At 41.4% G+C, this 19,176-nt stretch overlaps 1 protein-coding gene across 5 annotated transcripts in view; it reads right to left on the bottom strand.

Annotated features, from left to right (window-relative positions):
* Positions 1-19,176, bottom strand: part of LOC127577862 (MOB kinase activator 2) — a 174,976-nt gene that overhangs the window by 21,502 nt on the left and 134,298 nt on the right. Inside the window, exon 1 of one of the 5 annotated variants that reach the window (XM_052029481.1) lies at positions 12,156-12,306. The exons of the other annotated variants lie outside the window; for them this stretch is intronic. Coding sequence (XP_051885441.1) covers positions 12,156-12,262 — 107 coding nt within the window. The 5' untranslated portion in view covers positions 12,263-12,306. Of the gene's footprint in view, positions 1-12,155; positions 12,307-19,176 lie in introns of those variants that run through there. 5 annotated transcript variants of the gene reach the window in all.

The following is a 19,176-nucleotide window of genomic DNA, read 5'->3' as shown; positions in this document are numbered from 1 at the left end:
ATACAAGGAAACAGTTACTGGGTTGAGTAATTCAGTACCACATTGTCACGTTTATATCCTTTGATCTTGAGTTGCTTTAAAAAGCTATCCAATTTGAAAGTAAATACTAATAAATGTCACTTTTTCTTAAAGTTATAATTAACCAACTAAAATACCACAAGCTTTTTTTTACACAAATTCCAAGATAATTCCAAGTTTTGCAATCTTGATGTGAAAAGTGGACACCAACCTATTAATTCTACACATGGTTGAAGAGGAAAGCCTTACCATCTTTTGCAATAAAGGAGACTTCCATTTATTATTCACCATAGGTTTCAGAAGCTTCATACAAATTAACTTTTGAAATGAACAGTGGATGAGGTGAAAAGCTAGTTATTTTTGGAAGGAATATTGGCTGGAATGAAAGAGTTCTGTTAAGAGTACATTTAATATTAAATTGGTAAATTGGTTAGTGTAGCAGTTAGCGTCATGCTATTACAGCACCAGCGATTGGGTTTCAAATCCCGTCGCTGTCTGCAAGGAGTTTGTACATTCTCGCCATGTCTGCGTGGGTTTCCTCTGGGTGCTCCGGTTTCCTCCCACATTCCAAAGATGTATGGGTAGGTTAACATGGGCTTAAATGGGCAGCACAGACTCATTGGGCTGGAAGGGCTGAACAAAGTTTTTAAAAAATTTAGACTTTACCTTGGTATGCAGCATAATGGTTAAGTGAAAAACTTTGTTTTGCATGTCATTCATACAGATCATTTCATTCCAGCCGTGCATTGAGGTAGTACAAGGGAAAACAATAACGGAATGCAGAACAAAGTGTTACAGTTACAGAGAAAGTGCAGTGCAGGTAGACAATAAGATGCAAGGCCATAATGAGCTAGATTGAGAGGTCAAGAGTCCATCGTATCATACTAGGGAACCATTCAATGGTCTTATATCAGCAGATAGAAGCTGTCCTTGAGACAGGCTTTTGTATCTTCTGCCTGATGGGAGGAGGGAGAAGAGAGAATGTCTGGGGTGGGTGGGGTCTTTGATTATTCTGGCTGCTTTACCGAGGCAGCGAGAAGTATAGACAGAGTCCATGCAGGGGAGGCTGGATACTGTGATGTGCTGAGCTATGTCCACAACTCTCTGCAGTTTCTTGCGGTCTCAGGCAGAGCAGCTGCCATACCAAGCCATGATGCATCCAGATAGGATGCTTTCTCTGGTGCATTGATAAAAAATTGGTGAGGGTCCAAGGGAACATGCCAAACTTCTTTAGCCTCCTGAGGAAGTAGAGGTGTTGGTGAGCTTTCTTGGCCATGGTGTTTAAGTGGTTGGACCAGGACAGGCTATTGGTGATGTTCACTCCCAGGAACTTGAAGCTTTCAACCTTCTCAACCTCAGCAGTGTTGAAGTAAACAGGAGTATGTGCACCGCCCCACCTCCTGAAGTCAATGACCAGCTCTTATGTTTATCTCATTTGAAAGATGCAACGTTCGTTGCTACTCTTCTGAAACAATCCTTTGAAATGAAGAAATGACTTGTTTCCACCAATTCTGTGGATTGAGGAGGCTAAAGAGACTGCCTCAAGCAGGGCGTGTGGGTTGTTTGGGGTGACGTACATTCCCTTCCACTGCTTACGTATGTCCTCTGCATGCTCTCACTGTACAGACTCTAGGTGATGGTGCCTTTCTGGATTCTCTGTGTCTAGTCTATGTGTTCACAAGCCAGGAGATTTAGAAAAACCTCTGTTTTCTCTACCTTCCTGGGAATTTTGAGCCAATGACAAAATGCTAGATAGAGAGCTAGTTTTGGAAGTCTGGTGTCAGATATGTAAATAACATGACTAATCCACTGAAGCTGGCTGAGCATGATCAGGGATCAATGCTAGAGACCTTGGTCCAGGAGTCCATGTCGACACTGTTTGCCTGTTTTGTCAATGGATTTAGTGGATTTGTAGGAACAAGAACAGATCCAATTCAGAGCTGCCTAATGCATGTTATCCATGACTCATAAGCATACAGGTAGGCAAGGAGCTTGCACTTTGTCACCAAACACTTCTTCCTTCAGTCAGCCAAGTGCATTTTGGGTGCACAAGAGGCAGCAAAGTTAATCATAGATATCTACCTTCACTTTTGCTCCTTAGATATGGAAAGTGTTGACATTTCCCAAGACTAACTCTGTGCCTTGTGTGTGTAGTATTGTGCCCTGGGGGAATTCAATAGAAGACCTTTATCTTCCAGATTTTAATGCAAAGCCCATCTTCATCTGCCTCAGGTGAAGGGATCAGTGATTAATTCAGAGCTCAGTCTCCAACTGTGTACATACACAAGTGCCAGCTACATTCTGCAACTCAATGACCAAGGATTCAGGACTCTTAGTTCTGGAGTGGAAGTGACAAAGGTTGACGAATTACCCAATCGTCCCGTAGATCAATACCTATACAGCAAGAAATTTGTTGGAAGCAAAGTGTAATACTTCAGCAAGGTAGGCCAAGAGGGTTGGTACCATTAATAACATTGCTGATTACGATCACAGTTTGCATGCTATCGTGCAACAGAGATCAAATAGTAACAAATTTCTGAAGATAGGCAAATTTAAGCAGCATTTTCCACAATCCCTCTCAATTGACAACAAAGCTTTTGTGAAGAACAATCACACAAAGAAACCTATAATCACTTCACAGGTGCTAATTATGGTGGTTTTCAGGATAGACCGGCAGTGTTGACAATTCACAGTTCCTGTTGATTGGAAATCATCAAGTTACCTGAAACAGTGAATAGAATTTTCTCTGTGGGGTCCTTGAGGCCTTTGGCATTGTCATGACCATCATCGTTTAAGGGCCAGGTTGATGAAGGTGACAAAATAGTGCTCAATCTGCCAGTCACTGGCACCTACCATGGCACAAATGATGCAAATGTCCTTGCAACCTTTTGCTTGGACAATGATATAACTTAACAGCAAGGCCATGTTACAAGAAAGTTCGTCTCCTTTCTGACTGTCACTGAAGTCACTAAGAGGATTGGTTTGTTTCCTGTTAGGCCTGGGATTTCTCAAGTTCTGAATACAATAGCTCTTTCTCCTCATCTATTGCTTCCGGAATTGGGGTGCATGTGCTGATGACCATGATCTGCTGTTCTACGTCAGAATGAGCAAGAGGATCGTGAATCATTTTCTTATCCCACAAGGACAGATGATGTGACATCAGAGTAGCTCATTCTCAAACAAGGACAAGACAGAGTATAGGAAGGAGTTAGAATGCCTAGTAGTATGGTGTCAACACAACCACCTTCCCCCCCAGTGTCATGGTCATTGAATTCCCGAAGTTGGGTGGAGTGCATGCTCCCATCTGTATCAATGGTGACGAGGTGGAGATGATTGAGAGCTTCAAGTTCCAAGGTGTAAATACCATCAACAATGTGTTCTGGTCCAACTGTGGTAGACACTAGGACCAAGGAAGTGCACCAGCACCTCTATCCCTCAGAAGGCCAAGGAAATTCAGTATGTCCCCAATGACCCAACATTTTTTTTTTTACAGATGCACCATAAAAAGCATCCTATTCAGATGCAGTGCAGCTTGGTATCACAATTGCTCTGCCCAAGACTGCAAAGAAATTGCAGAGAGTTGTGAACACAGTCCAGTCTATCGCAAAAACCACCTCCCCTCCATTGATTCTGTCTATACCTCCCGCTGCCTTAGGAAAGCAGCCAACATAATCAAAGACCCCTTCAACCCAGTCATTCTCTCTTCTCCCCCCTTCCATTGGGCAGAAGATACAAAAGCTTCAAAATATGTATCACCAGGCTCAAGGACAGCTTCTATCCTGCTGTTATAAGACTCTTGAATGAACGTACGAGAAAGATGAACTCTTGATCTCTCAATCTACCTCGTCATAACCTCTGCACCTTATTTGTCTACCTAAACTGCAATACTATATTCTGCACTGTTATTGTTTTTCCTTTTGTACTACCTCGACATGCTTATGTTTGGAATGATCTGTCTGGATGGCATGCAAAACAAAGCTTTTCACTTATCTCAATACATGTGACAATAATAAACCAATGAATCAGAGACTTTTTCCCAGGGTGACAATGGCTAACACGAGGGGACATAATTTTAAGGTGATTGGAGGTAGGTAATAAGGGGGATGTCAGGGGTAAGTTTTTTTTTACACAGAATGGTGGGTTCGTGGAACGCACTGCCGGTAGAGGTTGTGGGGGCAGATACATTAGGGACATTTAAGAGACTCTTAGACACATGAATGATAGAAAAATGGAGGTCTATGTGGGAGGGAAGGGTTCGATAGATCTTAGAGCAGGATAAAATGTCGGCACAACATTGTGGGCCGAAGGGCCTGTACTGTGCTGTAGTGTTCTATGTTCTATGACTATAGTGGCACACTTAAGTCAACAGGCTTCTAAATGAGCTCATATTGAAAGTGTTTTGTAAAGATTGCTGAAGGAAAGTCATTTATAGTTTTTTTGTAATCCAGTGGATAGAATGTAACCACAGATGCCATACACTTCAGTAAATGTCACAATCCAGACAAAATAGGATGAGCTATGAATCCTGGAAGATCTGGATGGGATTGAGACACAGGTTATCTTCTGAAAATGTAGGATGGAGAATAGTAATAATAGACCATCCTGAACTCAATGATAGGTGAATATTTATTTCATTTATTTCCCAACCACAAAATGAAGCACCAATTAATCAAAAGCATTTAATGTGCAGCTCATCTTCATTGCTCTCCACTTGCCATTCTACGATATCCTGGACATTGTCCAGATGTTCATACCAAGTTTCAGAATATTTGGGAATAACATCTCTTGGCAATGTACACTGCTTTTCCTATTCAGTTTATGCAAGGAAAATAACAGCAGTACTGCCAGAAGCCCTTTTCTCCTTATTCTCACAAATATCTTTTCCTTAATAGGTAATCTCAGTTTGATATTTCAAAAGCTTGCCATTGATGTTGCAACATTAAATGGAGTTGATACAGAAGCGTGGATGAGCTGAGAACACAGAAATAAATACTTTGAAACATCACCATTTGAAATGGAAAAGCTGGAAAACCAAAATAAAAACACAATATGTTGGGAAACTCAGATTAGGCAGCACCTGTGGAAAGAGAAACAAAATTAATGTTTCAGGTCAGTACCCTTCATCAGATCTGGAAAGATGAAAAAACACTTTTCTATTTCTCTCTCCACAAATGTTGCCTTATCCAAGTAGTCCCAACATTTTCATAGAACTCCATTACATTGAACAACTTGAAGAAATGCAATTCCTTTAATTTAAGGCAACTGCTAATTAGTCCTTTTCACACAAATGGAAACTTGGTAATCCATGACACACTCTATACAAGATTTTCACTTCATCCTTTTATATGAAGGCATTTTTGTTTCTCATTAAACAAAATGGAACGTGGTGCAAAAACCATATACTTCAACAGACCTATCCAAACAATTCCAATTTAGAATACATGGCAATTTTCGATATCCTCAAAATCCTTTGCAATTAAATTATTTCAGCTTTATATCAAATCTCTAAAGTGCAACTAGGCCACCATTTGGGAGGGGGGGGGGGCAGAAACAAACCCTAAAATAAAAGTGATTGGGGTGAAGGGGGTGCACAAGGGAAGAAATGAGAATACTGAATACAGCCAGACACACAGCTTCCAAAGTCTGCCACTGGCATCTGAATCTGACTTGCATGCCAAGGTAACATTTGTACCTCCACTCATTCCTAACCTGTCTAATAGTGTGGAAACCACTTTATACTCATTTCTGTTTGGAACATTTGATTAGCTTTCTACTTCTGGCGTGAAAAAAACTTCTCTAGGCAGCTGGAGTTTTCCATGCAGCAGCTTATTTATTCTCCCTTGGTATCATGACAATTCAGTGTAAACATGCACAACATTTTGTCATACTTTACAATACTTTGTGAAACTATCCTTGACCACTTGAGTCCAGCAGTCACTTTCAGCGAGGTAGTATTACTACTATAAATGAAGTCACTCTGCATTTAAGAGCCCCAACAATAGTCAATGAATGATCTTTGGAATACATTTGATCAGCTATCCAACTGTTCCCAAATCCCAATGGTTTCGCATCTTGTTTGCCAGGGCCCGTTTTCCACACTCCCTTTATACTGAGAGTTCACTGGAAAATTGATGATACTCCTGTGCAACATCTAAGAAACAATGAATTGATAGTGCCTCGGGGGGTTTTAATTGCAGTAGTCCAGAAAATCTGCCAGTCCAGCATTAAAGTCCCAAGCATATCAGATTAAGAGTTTTATTATATTAGCATAAACTAAGCTGAATTTTGATAAAGAATTTACACACATCTACAATATCATCCTCCTAAAATTTGATAATTTGAAATTTCAATAAAAATGCAACTTTTTAACCCCCATTTCCACATTATTAAACTCTCCATATTACTAAATTTCAATAATTACTGCTTTACCGAGTTTTGAGAAAGGAAATACATGAGGTGAATGCTTAACTTAAGTTTTATGCCACTGCTACTGTTAATCAAGCAACAGAGCCTGACACAAGAGTGCAAAATGCTGGAGGACACTGTCACATTGTGACACAGAGTCAGAGAACACAGAAAGAGGCTCTTCAATCCATTGATTCTGTGCTATTTACCATCCCCAATTAACCTACCAAACCCACATGTCATTGGAATGCGGGAGGAAACCAGAGCACCCAGAGGAAATCCATGTGGTCAGAGGAATGTGCAAATCCAGTCAGACAGCACTGCTGATCGGGATTACACCTAGGTTACTGGAGATGCGAGGCAGCAGACCTACCGGCTACACTATGGTTCTCTGGAATCAGTCCAGGCCTTGACAATGACTTGCACAGTGCTGCAAAGCAGCCTAAAGACTGCATCAATACTAAACTGGAATGTGAACAGACCTCAAGCTTGCTAACATAGATACTGTACTCAGTTGCTTCTGAGAACAGACAATGATTTTTGGAGAAAAAAGTCTGCCTATCCAAAAAACTTAATGCATTGGGGAGGTTTATTAAATTCTTCTTTAATTTCAGTAATCTTAGGATAATGAAAAACCAGAACACTGCTTTGAAGTTTATGCTACTACAAATACGGTATCTTGTGCAGAATACTGCAGCTTACAGGTAGCACATTGTAATGTAACTTGTCAAACTTAAACATGGAAACAGTAAGTCTAACTTCAAATTATTCCACTGCAAAAAGTGAAAATTCTTTAAAATGGTAGTCTATTGGTGTTATGGAATATTAATTCTTGAAATCACCCAAGATGTTCCAAAGACATACAAGAGATGTAAATGCTGTAATCTGGAACAAAAAAAAACAAACTGCTGGAGGAACTCTGTGCGTTGAGCAGCATCTGTGGATGGAAAGGAATCGTCAACATTTCCGATCAAGACCCTGCACCAGGACAGAGTGGGAAGGTAGGTAGCCGGTATAAAGTACCTGTGGAGGCGGGGCTGGTGAAGGGAGAGATAGGGGTTGGTAGTTGATAGATGAGGGGGTGGGGGGAGGGGGTGAGGGGAAATGAGGGATGTTGGGGAGACAGCCAGTTGGGGGAGGGGCGGGCAATTGGTGGAAGCAGACAAGGAAGTGGGGGGGGTGCAGATGGAGCTAGGCAGGGAGGGGAGGGTGAAGGTGGCGATAGAGGCTGGTGAGTGGGAACAAAGGCTACAAGTGCTGAAAGTGATCATTCACATAGTAATGGAGAGATGGGCAGATGGAACCATAGGGGAAGGGGATCCAGCAGGTGAATTGTGTGGGTAATAGGTGGATGCAACCAGGATGGGAAGGGCAACGAAAATGGGAGATGGAGAGTTGGAGGGCTGCTACGATGAGAAAGGAAACAAAAATGGGAGGACCAAGGGTGGATCGGGAGGGGAGAGAGAGAGCAAGAGCAAGCTTGGGATGTCCATTGCAGACAAGTCTGCACTTGGTCTTGCGGACGTACAGGAATGCAGTCAACAAGGTTGGAAGAGGTGCAGATGAATCTTTGCCTCATCTGAGAGGGCTCTGGATGGTTGTGAGGGAGGTGGTGTAGGAACAAGTGTTGCACAGTAAAGCGCCAGGGTCAGGAGTGGTGGGTAGGAGGGATGAGTGGAGAGAGTGGTCCCTGCAGAAGGCCAAGGGGTGGACAGGGGAAGATGCAGCTTGTGGTGGCACCCTGTTGTAGCTGGTGGAAATGAAGAAGGATGATGTGCTGGAATGTGGAGGCTAATAGGGTGAAAGGCAAGGACTAAAGGAACTCCACCTCTGTTCTGTTTGGAGGGAAGGGGGCAGATGAGAGTAGAAGTCCAGGAAATGGAGGAAATGTGAGAGAGGGCTCCATCAACCATAAAAGGGAAAACAAGTTTCGTGAAAAAGGAGGACATTTCAGATGTCCTGGAATGGAAGGCTTCATTCTTGAGAGCAGGTGCCACTGAGACAGAGATGGATGGGGAAGAGATGTAGTCAAGGTAGCTGTGGGTTTATAGTATACATCATTGGAAAGTTTGTCCTGTGATGGAGACAGAGAGATCCACAAAAGGAACCACAAAAGTGTTGGAAATGGTCCAATCAATTTGAGGACAGGGTAGAAGTGATAGCAAAGGTCATAAAGTTCACAGTTCTGAAGAATGCAGGAAGCAGCACCAATGTAATAGAGAAAGTGCTGGGGAAAGGGTTGGTTAAATGCCCACCAAAGTACCTAAGGTCCTGCTGGCAGGCACAGTAGCGCAGTGGTTAGCAATAACGCTTTACAGCACCAGCAACCCAGGTTCAATTCCGGATGCTGTCTGCAAGGAGTTTGTATGTTCTCCCCATGTCTGTGTGGGTTTCCTCCCACATTCTAAAGACGTATGGGTTAGGAAGTTGTGGGCAGGCTATGTTGGTGCTGGAAGCGCAGCGACACTTGCGGGCTGCCCCCAGAAGACTCTACGCAAAAGATGCATTTCACTGTGTGTTTCGATGTACAAGTGACTAATAAAGAAATCTTATCTTATGTGGAAAGACATCTGCTGGGAATTGTGTCTTGACTTTAACTGTAACGCTTTTCAAACCACAATACAGAGGGAGGCTGATCAGAATAAAGGCTGAGCAAATTCAGAAAGTTTAAAAATTTAATCATGTGTAAAAGATATTTAGATAGAACCCCAGGTGTTACAATTTGCAATTCAATTAATGTGGAACTGGACAATGGGCACATCTAGCAATGCTATTTGCAAATCTTAAAGTGGAAGAAGAATCTTTTGGAAGAACACCTTTTCAAACCTACCTAAAGGAATGTATCCCATTACAAGCTGTTAAGTGGTGTTGCTAATGCAATCACAATAACGGTTAGCATTAACAACATCCAAAGCCAAAATTTAAATAAAAATGGAGTCAAGGGACTGCAGATGCTGGAATCTGGAACAAAAAAAACAAACTGCTGGGTCAAGCAACAGGGGATGCCCGGCCAAGAGAGCTCACCAGCGCCTCTACTTCCTCAGGAGGCTAAAGAAATTTGGTTTGTCCCCTTTGACTCTCACCAACTTTTATCGATGCACCATAGAAAGCATTCTATCTGGATGGATCATGGCTTGGTACGGCAACTGCTCTGCCCAGGACCTCAAGAAACTGCAGAGAGTTGTGGACACAGCCCAGTGCATCACGGACACCAGCCTCCCCTCCTTGGACTCTGCCTTTACCTCTTGTTGTCTTGGTGAAGCAGCCAGCATAATCAAAGACCCCACCACCCAGGACATTCTCTCTTCTCTCCTCTTCCATTGGGTAGAAGATACAGGAGCCTGAGGGCGCATACCACCAGACTTAAGGCCAGCTTCTACCCCACTGTGATAAGACTATTGAACGGTTCCCTTATACAATGAGATGGACTATGACTTCACGATCTACCTTGTTGTGACCTTGCACGTTATTGCACTGCACTTTCTCTGTAGCTGTGACACTTTACTCTGTACTGTTATTGTTTTTACCTGTACTACATCAATGCACTCTGTACTAACTCAATGTAACTGCACTGCGTAATGAATTGACCTGTACGATTGGTTTGTAAGACAAGTTTTTCACTGTACCTCGGTACAAGTGACAATAATAAACCAATACCAATGGGGCAGAATTGAATTGTCCCAATGCAAGCATCAACAACTACTTCCTCCTCACCGATGCTGCTCGACCTGCTGAATTCCTCCACCAGTTGGCTTTTGCTTTAAATTTAAAAGAATTTACATCAAGTACTTTTTGTCACTGCTTAGAAATGTAATACATGTCCAAACTAATTCTACACAAATGTATTAGAAACCTAGTCAAAGCTGCTCTGAGCAAATTTGGCAATGTTTGACTTATTCAAAGATTCTACAGAAGACTTTACACAAAATGTAAAATATAGAAGCTTAACTCATGGAGTTAAGATTGAGTTTTAGTGAATACAATGTAGCCATTCACAGGTTATCCAGCCTGTACACTCACTACATGGAACACAAAACTTTAAATTATTCCCAGGTACAAGGAAGATACTAGGGGCAAACACTTGCAGCTTGACGACTTACCCCAGCCTTTTGACAAGCAGGTTTGACTACCTTGGCCTCATGAATACTGAGCTGCCCAATGACTTTCTTTGCAGATTTGTGATTGATACTTTTGAGCAGTATTAATCAAAAACTTAATACTTGCTAAAATGGTGTAAAGCAAAAGCCCAACTATAATCAAACTGATTTAACCAATACCCCAATAGGCCCATTCCTGTAGTAATAAAAGACTTGCAATTATATGGGCCCCTTTTATGTTCATTACAATAGTGACAGCTCTTCAAATTGCTTCACTGGCTGTAAAATAGGGACAGTGTGGTGGCCACAAAAAGTAATGTGACCACAATCAGATTATCTGTTTCTGCAGAGAAACAAAGGACTACAGATTCTGGAATCTAGTTGAGGGATAAATATTGACTACAAGACTATGGACAACTCCTGTGCTCCTCTTCAAAACAATGCTATGGATTCATCTGATCTAATCTGAGAAGTAGATAGGGTCCCGATCTAACATCTCATCTGAAAGACATCACCTCTGACAGTGCAGTAGTCATCCAATATTACATTTTCACCTGCCTAGATTTCTGTACACATCTCTCTGCAAGAGGCATTTTGAGTCAAGGTTCAGAAGTGAGTGCTGCTGACTATGCTGCAGTCAACACACAGAATTATAACAAATTCCAAGCTGGGGAGACATAATAAAACTCTGCAACAAAATCAGCCTCTACTGTTAATCTTCATTGCAAGATTAAGATAAAGCTCAATTTCAAAGTTTATAAGAAGATTTTAATTGTTAATTATGTTCAGTTGGTAGCATTCTTGATCATGAATTAGAAGGTTCCAGTTTCAAGTCAGCTCAAGGCCAGGCACTTGAAGCGCACTGTGCCAACACTTCAAAAGTACTTCGAAATGTTGCAAGTGAGGTGTGCGTTTGGGTTCCTTTCAGGACATTTCTCTTTAATTGTAACATATAGGTGCCATGAACAAACTGAAAAGTAAACTTCAGTTCATTGGTTTCTCTCCAGAGAACTGCTAACCAAATGTTAGCCTTTGTAGAGCATAGACTGTTAACACAGCCCAGTCAGGCTTTAAGTCTCACAACTGCAGGTAACAATACAAGACACGCAGTTATTTTCAGAGCACAAAAGAACATTGAAACTCCGGTATTACAAATTTCATTAACTGACTTTTTACAATGCGACATTTCTATAGGGAAATTAAACATGTACTATATCATTTAATTTTTTTCTCCTGTATTTCACAACTGGTGTTATTAGTCTCTCAAATTGTTCTCTAGTTGTTCCCTCTTAATGGAATAGTCCAAGTGACTAATCCACACTTGTTACAAGGATAAAAATCTACAACTTACACACAGTTGCACAATGCTTTCATCTTTTACTGCAAACTTGGAGAATTGATGCATATTACAACAACTTACATTGTTTTCGAATTAGTTACTATGTAGAAGGTAACTGCATTTGAGAGAGCATGAATGTAAAAATAAAAGTTACATAATAGTATCCAATCACTTGTTTAATTCAGCTGTAATGTCTATGGCTGACACAGATGAAATAACCCACAAATCATAATTTTTCATGCATTTTCCCCACTTTTATACACCAACTACTTTGCAAAAGACAAATGGCCCTCTACCTTAAGACTTTTCCCATAGCTTGTAGAACCATCTTGTAATTCAATCCTGTTTTCTGCTGTCCAAGCAATGACCTGTCTTCACTATGGTTTAAATGATCTCCCACCATAGTAATTTCTCAGTCTTCAAACCTCCTTTGTCTCTTTACAACTCAAAACTAGTTAAACCACATTCACATCGGCAATGAGCTTCAAACAACCTTCAGTTTCAACCAATCAGACAAGAGGTGCCTGGATTTGGCATGAAAGGACAAGCAGTTCATTGATTTCATCAACAGCTCAGACCATAAATCTAGGGAGTGTCTACGAAGAGAAGGAAAAACTTTAGGCGTATCGCTGAAAACAGCTGCACAGAATTTAAAAGATAAAAGAGGCAGTAACCAACTTCTGCATCAGTATGCTCCTCTCATCTCTACTGATACTGTGATTAGACCAGCTACTTTCACTAAGGATTTCTTACTCCTCTCTGCCCAATTTTCTTTCAGTCTTATCCCAGTGTAGGGAAGTCTAAAACTAAAGGGCACAGGTTTAAAGCGAGACAGGAAATCTTTAAAGGGGACCTGAAGTGCAAGATTCTTCCCCCCCCCCCCCCCCCCCCACACACAGAGGGTAGTGGATATACAGAATGAGCTACCAGAGGAAGTGGTAGTAGGTCCAATTACAATGTTTAAAAGACATTTGGACAAGTTCATGGATAGGAAAGGTTTACAGGGAGACAAGTATCTGCTGATGCTGGAATCTGGAGCAACAAGATGCTGGAGGAACTCAGCAGATTAGGCAGTATCTGTGGAGGGAAATGGACAGGTGATGTTTCAGGTCGAGACCCTTCATCTGGACGGAAAGATAGTGGAGCTAGGCAGTACAAAAAGATGAGGGGAAGGGGCAGAGCAAGAGCAAGCGAGAGATGGATCCAGGTGAGGAGGAGCAATAGGCAGATGGAGGAGGGGAGAGTGGAATTACGACAGAGGTTGGTAGGTGATAGGTGGATGCAACAAAGGGCTGCAGATGATGGAATCTGATAAGAGAGGAAGGTGGAGCATGTGATCAAGGGAGATGGGGAAGGGAACCACAAGGAGGAGCAAGGGGGTGATGGCAGATGGAGTGGGTGGAGAAGGGGAAAGAAGCAGGGTAAGTGCAGGAAGAACAGGATGGACCAGGAGGAGAGAGAAAAGGAAATGGGGGGGGGGGGGGGGGAGAGAAGATTACCCCAAGTTGGAGAATTCAATGTTCATGCCACTGGCTTGTAGACTACCCAGGCGAAATAAGGTGCTGCTCCTCTAGTTTGCATTTAGCCTCACCCAAGTAGTGGAGGCGCCGAGTACAGACATGTCAGTATGGGAATGGGAGGAGAATTAAAATGGCTAGCAACCAGGGAGCTCCAGACAGCCAGTCTGGAAGGATAATGGGCCAAATGCAGACAAATGGAACTACCTCAGGAAGGCACCTTGGTCAACAGAGATGAGTTGAGCTGAAGGGCCTGTTTCCATGCCTTATAACTCCATGACTCTTTTTCTTCTACTTCTTACTTTTGAATCAAAAAAGATGAACAACTTTCTTGGCTAATGTTAATCTGTCATGAGATGTACCAGTACAGCCTAGGACAACTGTTACAAAGCTGGCTACATACAGCTTCATCGGCCTGTATTCAACATCTTCTATGGCACATTGACAACTTTGCACAAAAAGCCACAAGTTTAAAATGGATCACTTATTCATCTAACCATTTCCACATTTTGGAATCAGAAGTGAACCTCTCACACATGCACTGAAGAAAAATTTTATTTCATACATCATATATATCCTACTTAAATTTAAACACTTAAGCTAAATTCAATTTGTTGAAATTTATCCAACAAACTTTATTCTGAAAACAAACAAGTGATTAACAAAAGTGACATCATATGACCAGTATGAGTACGTCATCTAACGATCTCAAAATCTTTTGACTTGAAAGCTCTTGGCTTGAATGAAAGCAAGATTCACTGAAGTTGTACCATTTGTAACCTACACCTGATAAATGAATAAAGTTGCTATACCACCCTTTACAAGCAGATCTTCTATGCCTCCTACCTTATGTATATTTAAAATTGTAGAGCCTACATACAACAGAAAAACGTTGAATTGTTATCAGCAATTCTGTTGACACAGATCTTCAAGAAAGTATGTTTCCATTCCATGGTACATATATAACTGTAGTTGCAAATTACTATATTCATATGATTAATCTGTATCCATTCTGAGTCAAGCAGATGGATTAAACAAAAATAAGTAATGTTTTTTGTAAAGTCTTACTGCCAGTTTTTAAACTCTCAGAGATAAATGCATTACACTGTGTTTGCAATAAACACACATTGATGTTTTATTTCAATTCATTTTTCAAGTTGCAAGTGTCACATGCAAGATGAGCATTCACTGTCCCTCCCTAATTTCCCTCAAAAGGTAGAAATGAGCCGCCTTCAAAAGGAAATTAGGGAGCGAGAATAAATGCTTAAACTGATGCAGTCCTTTGAAACTTCTCAAAACTATTCCATAATGGAAGCAATCACATTCTCACACGGTGCTCACAAAATTGTCTTTTTTTGTAAGGTTCAATGAACAGCAATTAGGAACTGAAATCCAGAATGTTATCCTCTCAAGTCTCCACTCCTCATGTTCCAGCTGCGGGAAGTGGAAAGTAATTTACTACTAAAGAATGAACAGTCCATTTACAATGAGACATGAAGATACCAACACTTTTCTGCCAAATAACAGGTTAAACCCCAAATACCCAACAACTTCACAATACAGATTTTTCTTTAAATTTCACCACTTTTACTCTCTAAAGCTATATTTAGAAATGGTTTCTAACTTGCTTGATTTTTTTAATACTTTGTTAAAGGGGTAGCAACGATGTGTCATGGGGGTTTGTGGGGATGTTGAGACGTGAATTGCATCCACTATTTCATCTGATAGATGGGCTCATCTGCAACATTTATTGACGTCATTATATCAATAGGATTTCCAGTAAGTCCTCCCCACATGTATCCCAATCCTCATTTCTCCAGCTTTTGGAACAAAGTACATCGATACAACATCGCCTTGAGGTAGAGAGCCAATTTTTACAATTACCAAGCGCTAACATTCCATGGGCTAAAGACTGATAAGTCTCCTGGGCCAGATGAGGTGCATCCCTGGGTTCTGAAGGAGGTGGCTTTAGAGATAGCGGAGGCATTGGTGATAATTTTCCAGGAATTGATAGACTCCGGCATGGTTCCGGAGGACTGGAGGGTCGCAAATGTAGTTCCGCTGTATAAGAAAGGTGGGAGGCAGCATAAAGGAAATTACAGACCTACTGGTCTGACATCAGTGGTGGGAAAGTTATTGGAATCTATCCTCAAGGACGTGGTTATGGAATACCTAGAGGTGCAAGGCAAGATAGGTCCTAGCCAACATGGTTTTGTGAAGGGAAGATCCTGCCTGACCAACCTATTGGAGCTTTTTGAAGAAATCACAGGTAGGGTGAATAAGGGAGAGGCGGTAGATGTTGTGTATTTAGACTTTCAAAAGGCCTTCGACAAGGTGCCGCATAAGAGACTGATTAACAAGATGAGAGGTCATGGAATTACAGGCAGGATAACAGAATGGGTGGAGCATTGGCTGGTTGGCAGGAAGCAAAGGGAGGAAATAAAAGGATCTTGTTCTGGTTGGCTACCGGTTACTAGTGGTGTTCCGCAGGGGTCGGTGTTGGGGCCACTTCTTTTTACCTTGTACATTAACGATTTGGATGATGGAGTAAATGGTTTTGTGGCTAAGTTTGCGGATGACACCACGATAGGTGGAGCAGTAGGAAGTATTGAGGAGACAGGAAGTTTGCAGAGAGACCTAGATAGTATAGGAGAATGGGCAAGGAAATGGCAGGTGAGATTCAATGTTGAGAAATGTGCAGTTGTACACTTTGGAAACAGAAATAAACGGGCAGATTATTATCTAGAAGGAGAGAAAATTCAAAGTACAGAAGTACAAAGGGACTTGGGGGTACTCGCGCAGGATACCTTAAAGGTTAACCACCAGGTCGGATCGGTGGTAAAGAAAGCGAATGCTATGTTGGCGTTCATTTTGAGAGGTATAGTGTATAAAAGTAAGGAAGTGTTGATGAGGCTCTACAGGGCACTAGTGAGGCCTCATTTGGAATAGTGTGCACAGTTTTGGGCCCCATATCTTAGGAAGGATGTGCTAATGTTGGAGAGGGTTCAGAGGAGATTTACGAGGATGACTCCCGGAATGAAAGTGCTTACGTATGATGAGCATTTGTCTGCTCTTGGACTGTACTCACTGGAGTACAGAAGAATGAGAGGGGACCTCATAGAGACATTTAAAATGTTGAAAGGACTGGACAGAGTAGATGTGGCTAGGCTGTTTCCCTTGGTGGGTGAGTCCAGGACCAGGGGGCACAATCTTAGAATTAGAGGGTACAATTTTAACACAGAGATGAGGAGAAATTTCTTTAGCCAGAGGGTGGTTAATTTGTGGAATTCCTTGCCAGGTACAGTAGTGGAGGCCAGATCATTGGGGGCGTTTAAGGAAGAGATAGATAGATATCTAAATAGTCGGGATATCAAGGGATATGGGGATAAGGCCAGAAATTGGGATTAGAATAGTGTTTTTTTTCCTCTCCCCTCCCCCCATTTTTCATTTCTTTTTCTTTTTTCCCTTTTCCTTGGAGCAGACTCAATGGGCCGAATGGCCTACTTCTGCTCCCTTGTCTTGTGATCTTGTGATCCTTTTCTCAATTCCCCAGCTCCATCAAACATAAAATTTTGCAGGAATGGCTTTTCTTTTACAACTTCGGAATCAGAAAACCAAAGCCATTGGTTAGCTGCTTCCACCACTTTGCTTCCTTGTACTCACCTCACGTTGATACCGTCGCTGCAATCACGAATGGCTCTACATAGCCCTTCCCCAACCCCTGTGGGCCTGTAACAGACCTTCTATATAACCCTTCCCTGACCCCTGTGGACCTGTAATGTTTAGAATGTCCCAGACTGGAGTTTCTGAGTGAGATTTTACACCCAAGGTTGGTGTTACCCCATCCTTAAAAATGTTAAAGTACCTTTGCCCATTCTCATTACATTAATTAAAAGTGCTCCATGCAAATACTTCGACTTTTTAAACAAAATAAAATTAATTACTATCTCTAGTGATGATCTTCCTATTTAGTTTCAGTTTTATATGTAAAGATAGCAGCCCCATGGCTGAGTCCATCTTTCTCATAAAAAGCACACAGTCATTATTCCAGACCTGGGCATTAACAAACCGCCGATATGAATTAATAAACAACCAGAGTTGGAAAATCACAGAAAAACATTGAGACCAGTTTCTTCAACCATGAATAACTGAGAAAAATGTGACTTGATAAATGTTCACACAGTTTGAAGCCCTCAAGTTTCTCATCCGTTCAGATTTTCATCTTTCCCTCACCCAAAAAATTGAACATCAGGTGCAGAAAATATGTTCCCCCGGCTTATGAGGCAAGGCCAAAAATGAATTCCATTATTCAATATAGGCATTTAGTTGTGACGTGCAGCTGGTGGAGAAAATAAATATTCCAAGAATTTTTTTAAAAGACCAAAGCCGAATTTAACTTTTAATAATACATTCAGCAATAAATGATATAAAACTGAAGTGAAAGAGGAACACAAGTGTCAGGGTCACAGGTTTATAGCATCTGGAGTCAAATTCATTTTTCACAACATGGGATTTTGGTATTTTAATCACTTGCTCATGAGCTCTATGATCAACACTTCAAATGTTGTGGATTCTCCAATTAGGAAATTTGTTCTGCAATGTGCATCATGTGAAAGTGTACGTACTGATGTATTATTAAGATTGCAAGAAAAAGGATAATTTCGTTTAAGAGAAATTCTGCTTCGAATCCCTGACCATGCCATTTTTGTGAAGAACAGAGGATGCATAGTATCGTCATGCCAGGACATGCTCAAGCTCACATCTGTCTAGGCTACTCGACGAGACAGGTTGAAACAGGAACAGAATTTTTTTTTAAAAAATGCAGTTCCTACAGAACCATGTATGAACTGGCTTCTTTCAGTCCATTTCCCCTCAGTATAAACAAGCCAACAGAAACTTGCTCTAAGCAGTACAGTAGTCTAAAGTTAAGGTAAATTGACACAAGCCATGAAAGAGTAAAAATGAAATAAACACCACAAGCGACACAATACCCTTAAGTGTGCTACTCTCTAGTTTTTGGAATTCAGGTATAATTCTTTAGAGACTTGTGGGCAGTCCACCCAGTATGACTGGTTGGTAAAATACCCTCCAATTCCAGAGCCACTAATACAAATCAGACTGAATTCCTCTACAGTCGTCAACTGAGAACAAGATGCCCCTGTACAAGTGAATGTAGGATCTGAGTGATACAGCACATTCTGCCCATCGTGCCTGTGCTTGCTCTTGGAAAAGAGCTATCCATTACTCACATTCCTTGGATATGGCTCAACACTGTGGCATTATCTACCACTCCCCATTTTTATCCAAGTCCCTTTGAAAAGTTAACGTCTAACCTTCTAGTCTAAAGTTGATTGCTTGAGATCTGTATTCTCCAGTGAAAGTATTCAAAATATAATTTACGATTTTGAACAACTTCATCTAACTTCTGTTCCAAGGCAGACGGTGTATCATCTCCAGTCTCCACAGAATAAAAAGTTCCTCAGCCTTGTATAATTGCCGTCAATCTCTTCTGCACGCTCTCCAGGGCTTTGTCATCCTTTCTGATGTTTGTCTACAACTGAATAGCACTTGAAGAACCAAAATGGCCAACCTCTGCTCCTATTTCTCATCAGTATTTTATAAATACTGGGCATAATCCCCTTGCTTTTGCACTCAATGCCATCATTTATACAAGTCCTTTGCTTGTTTATAGTCTTCTCAAATCCTCCAGCTCTCTCCATTCCTGCAGTTAAAACTGCAGTATATAGTATGTAACCATCCAGGATATGCTCTCTCCTCATTACTACCATCGGGGAGGTGG

Source organism: Pristis pectinata, chromosome 14 (assembly GCF_009764475.1).
Source record: "Pristis pectinata isolate sPriPec2 chromosome 14, sPriPec2.1.pri, whole genome shotgun sequence".
In the NCBI taxonomy this organism is placed as follows: Eukaryota; Metazoa; Chordata; class Chondrichthyes; order Rhinopristiformes; family Pristidae; genus Pristis; species Pristis pectinata.
The sequence above is the reverse complement of the archived record's forward strand: the minus strand, read 5'-3'. Positions and strand labels throughout refer to the sequence as shown.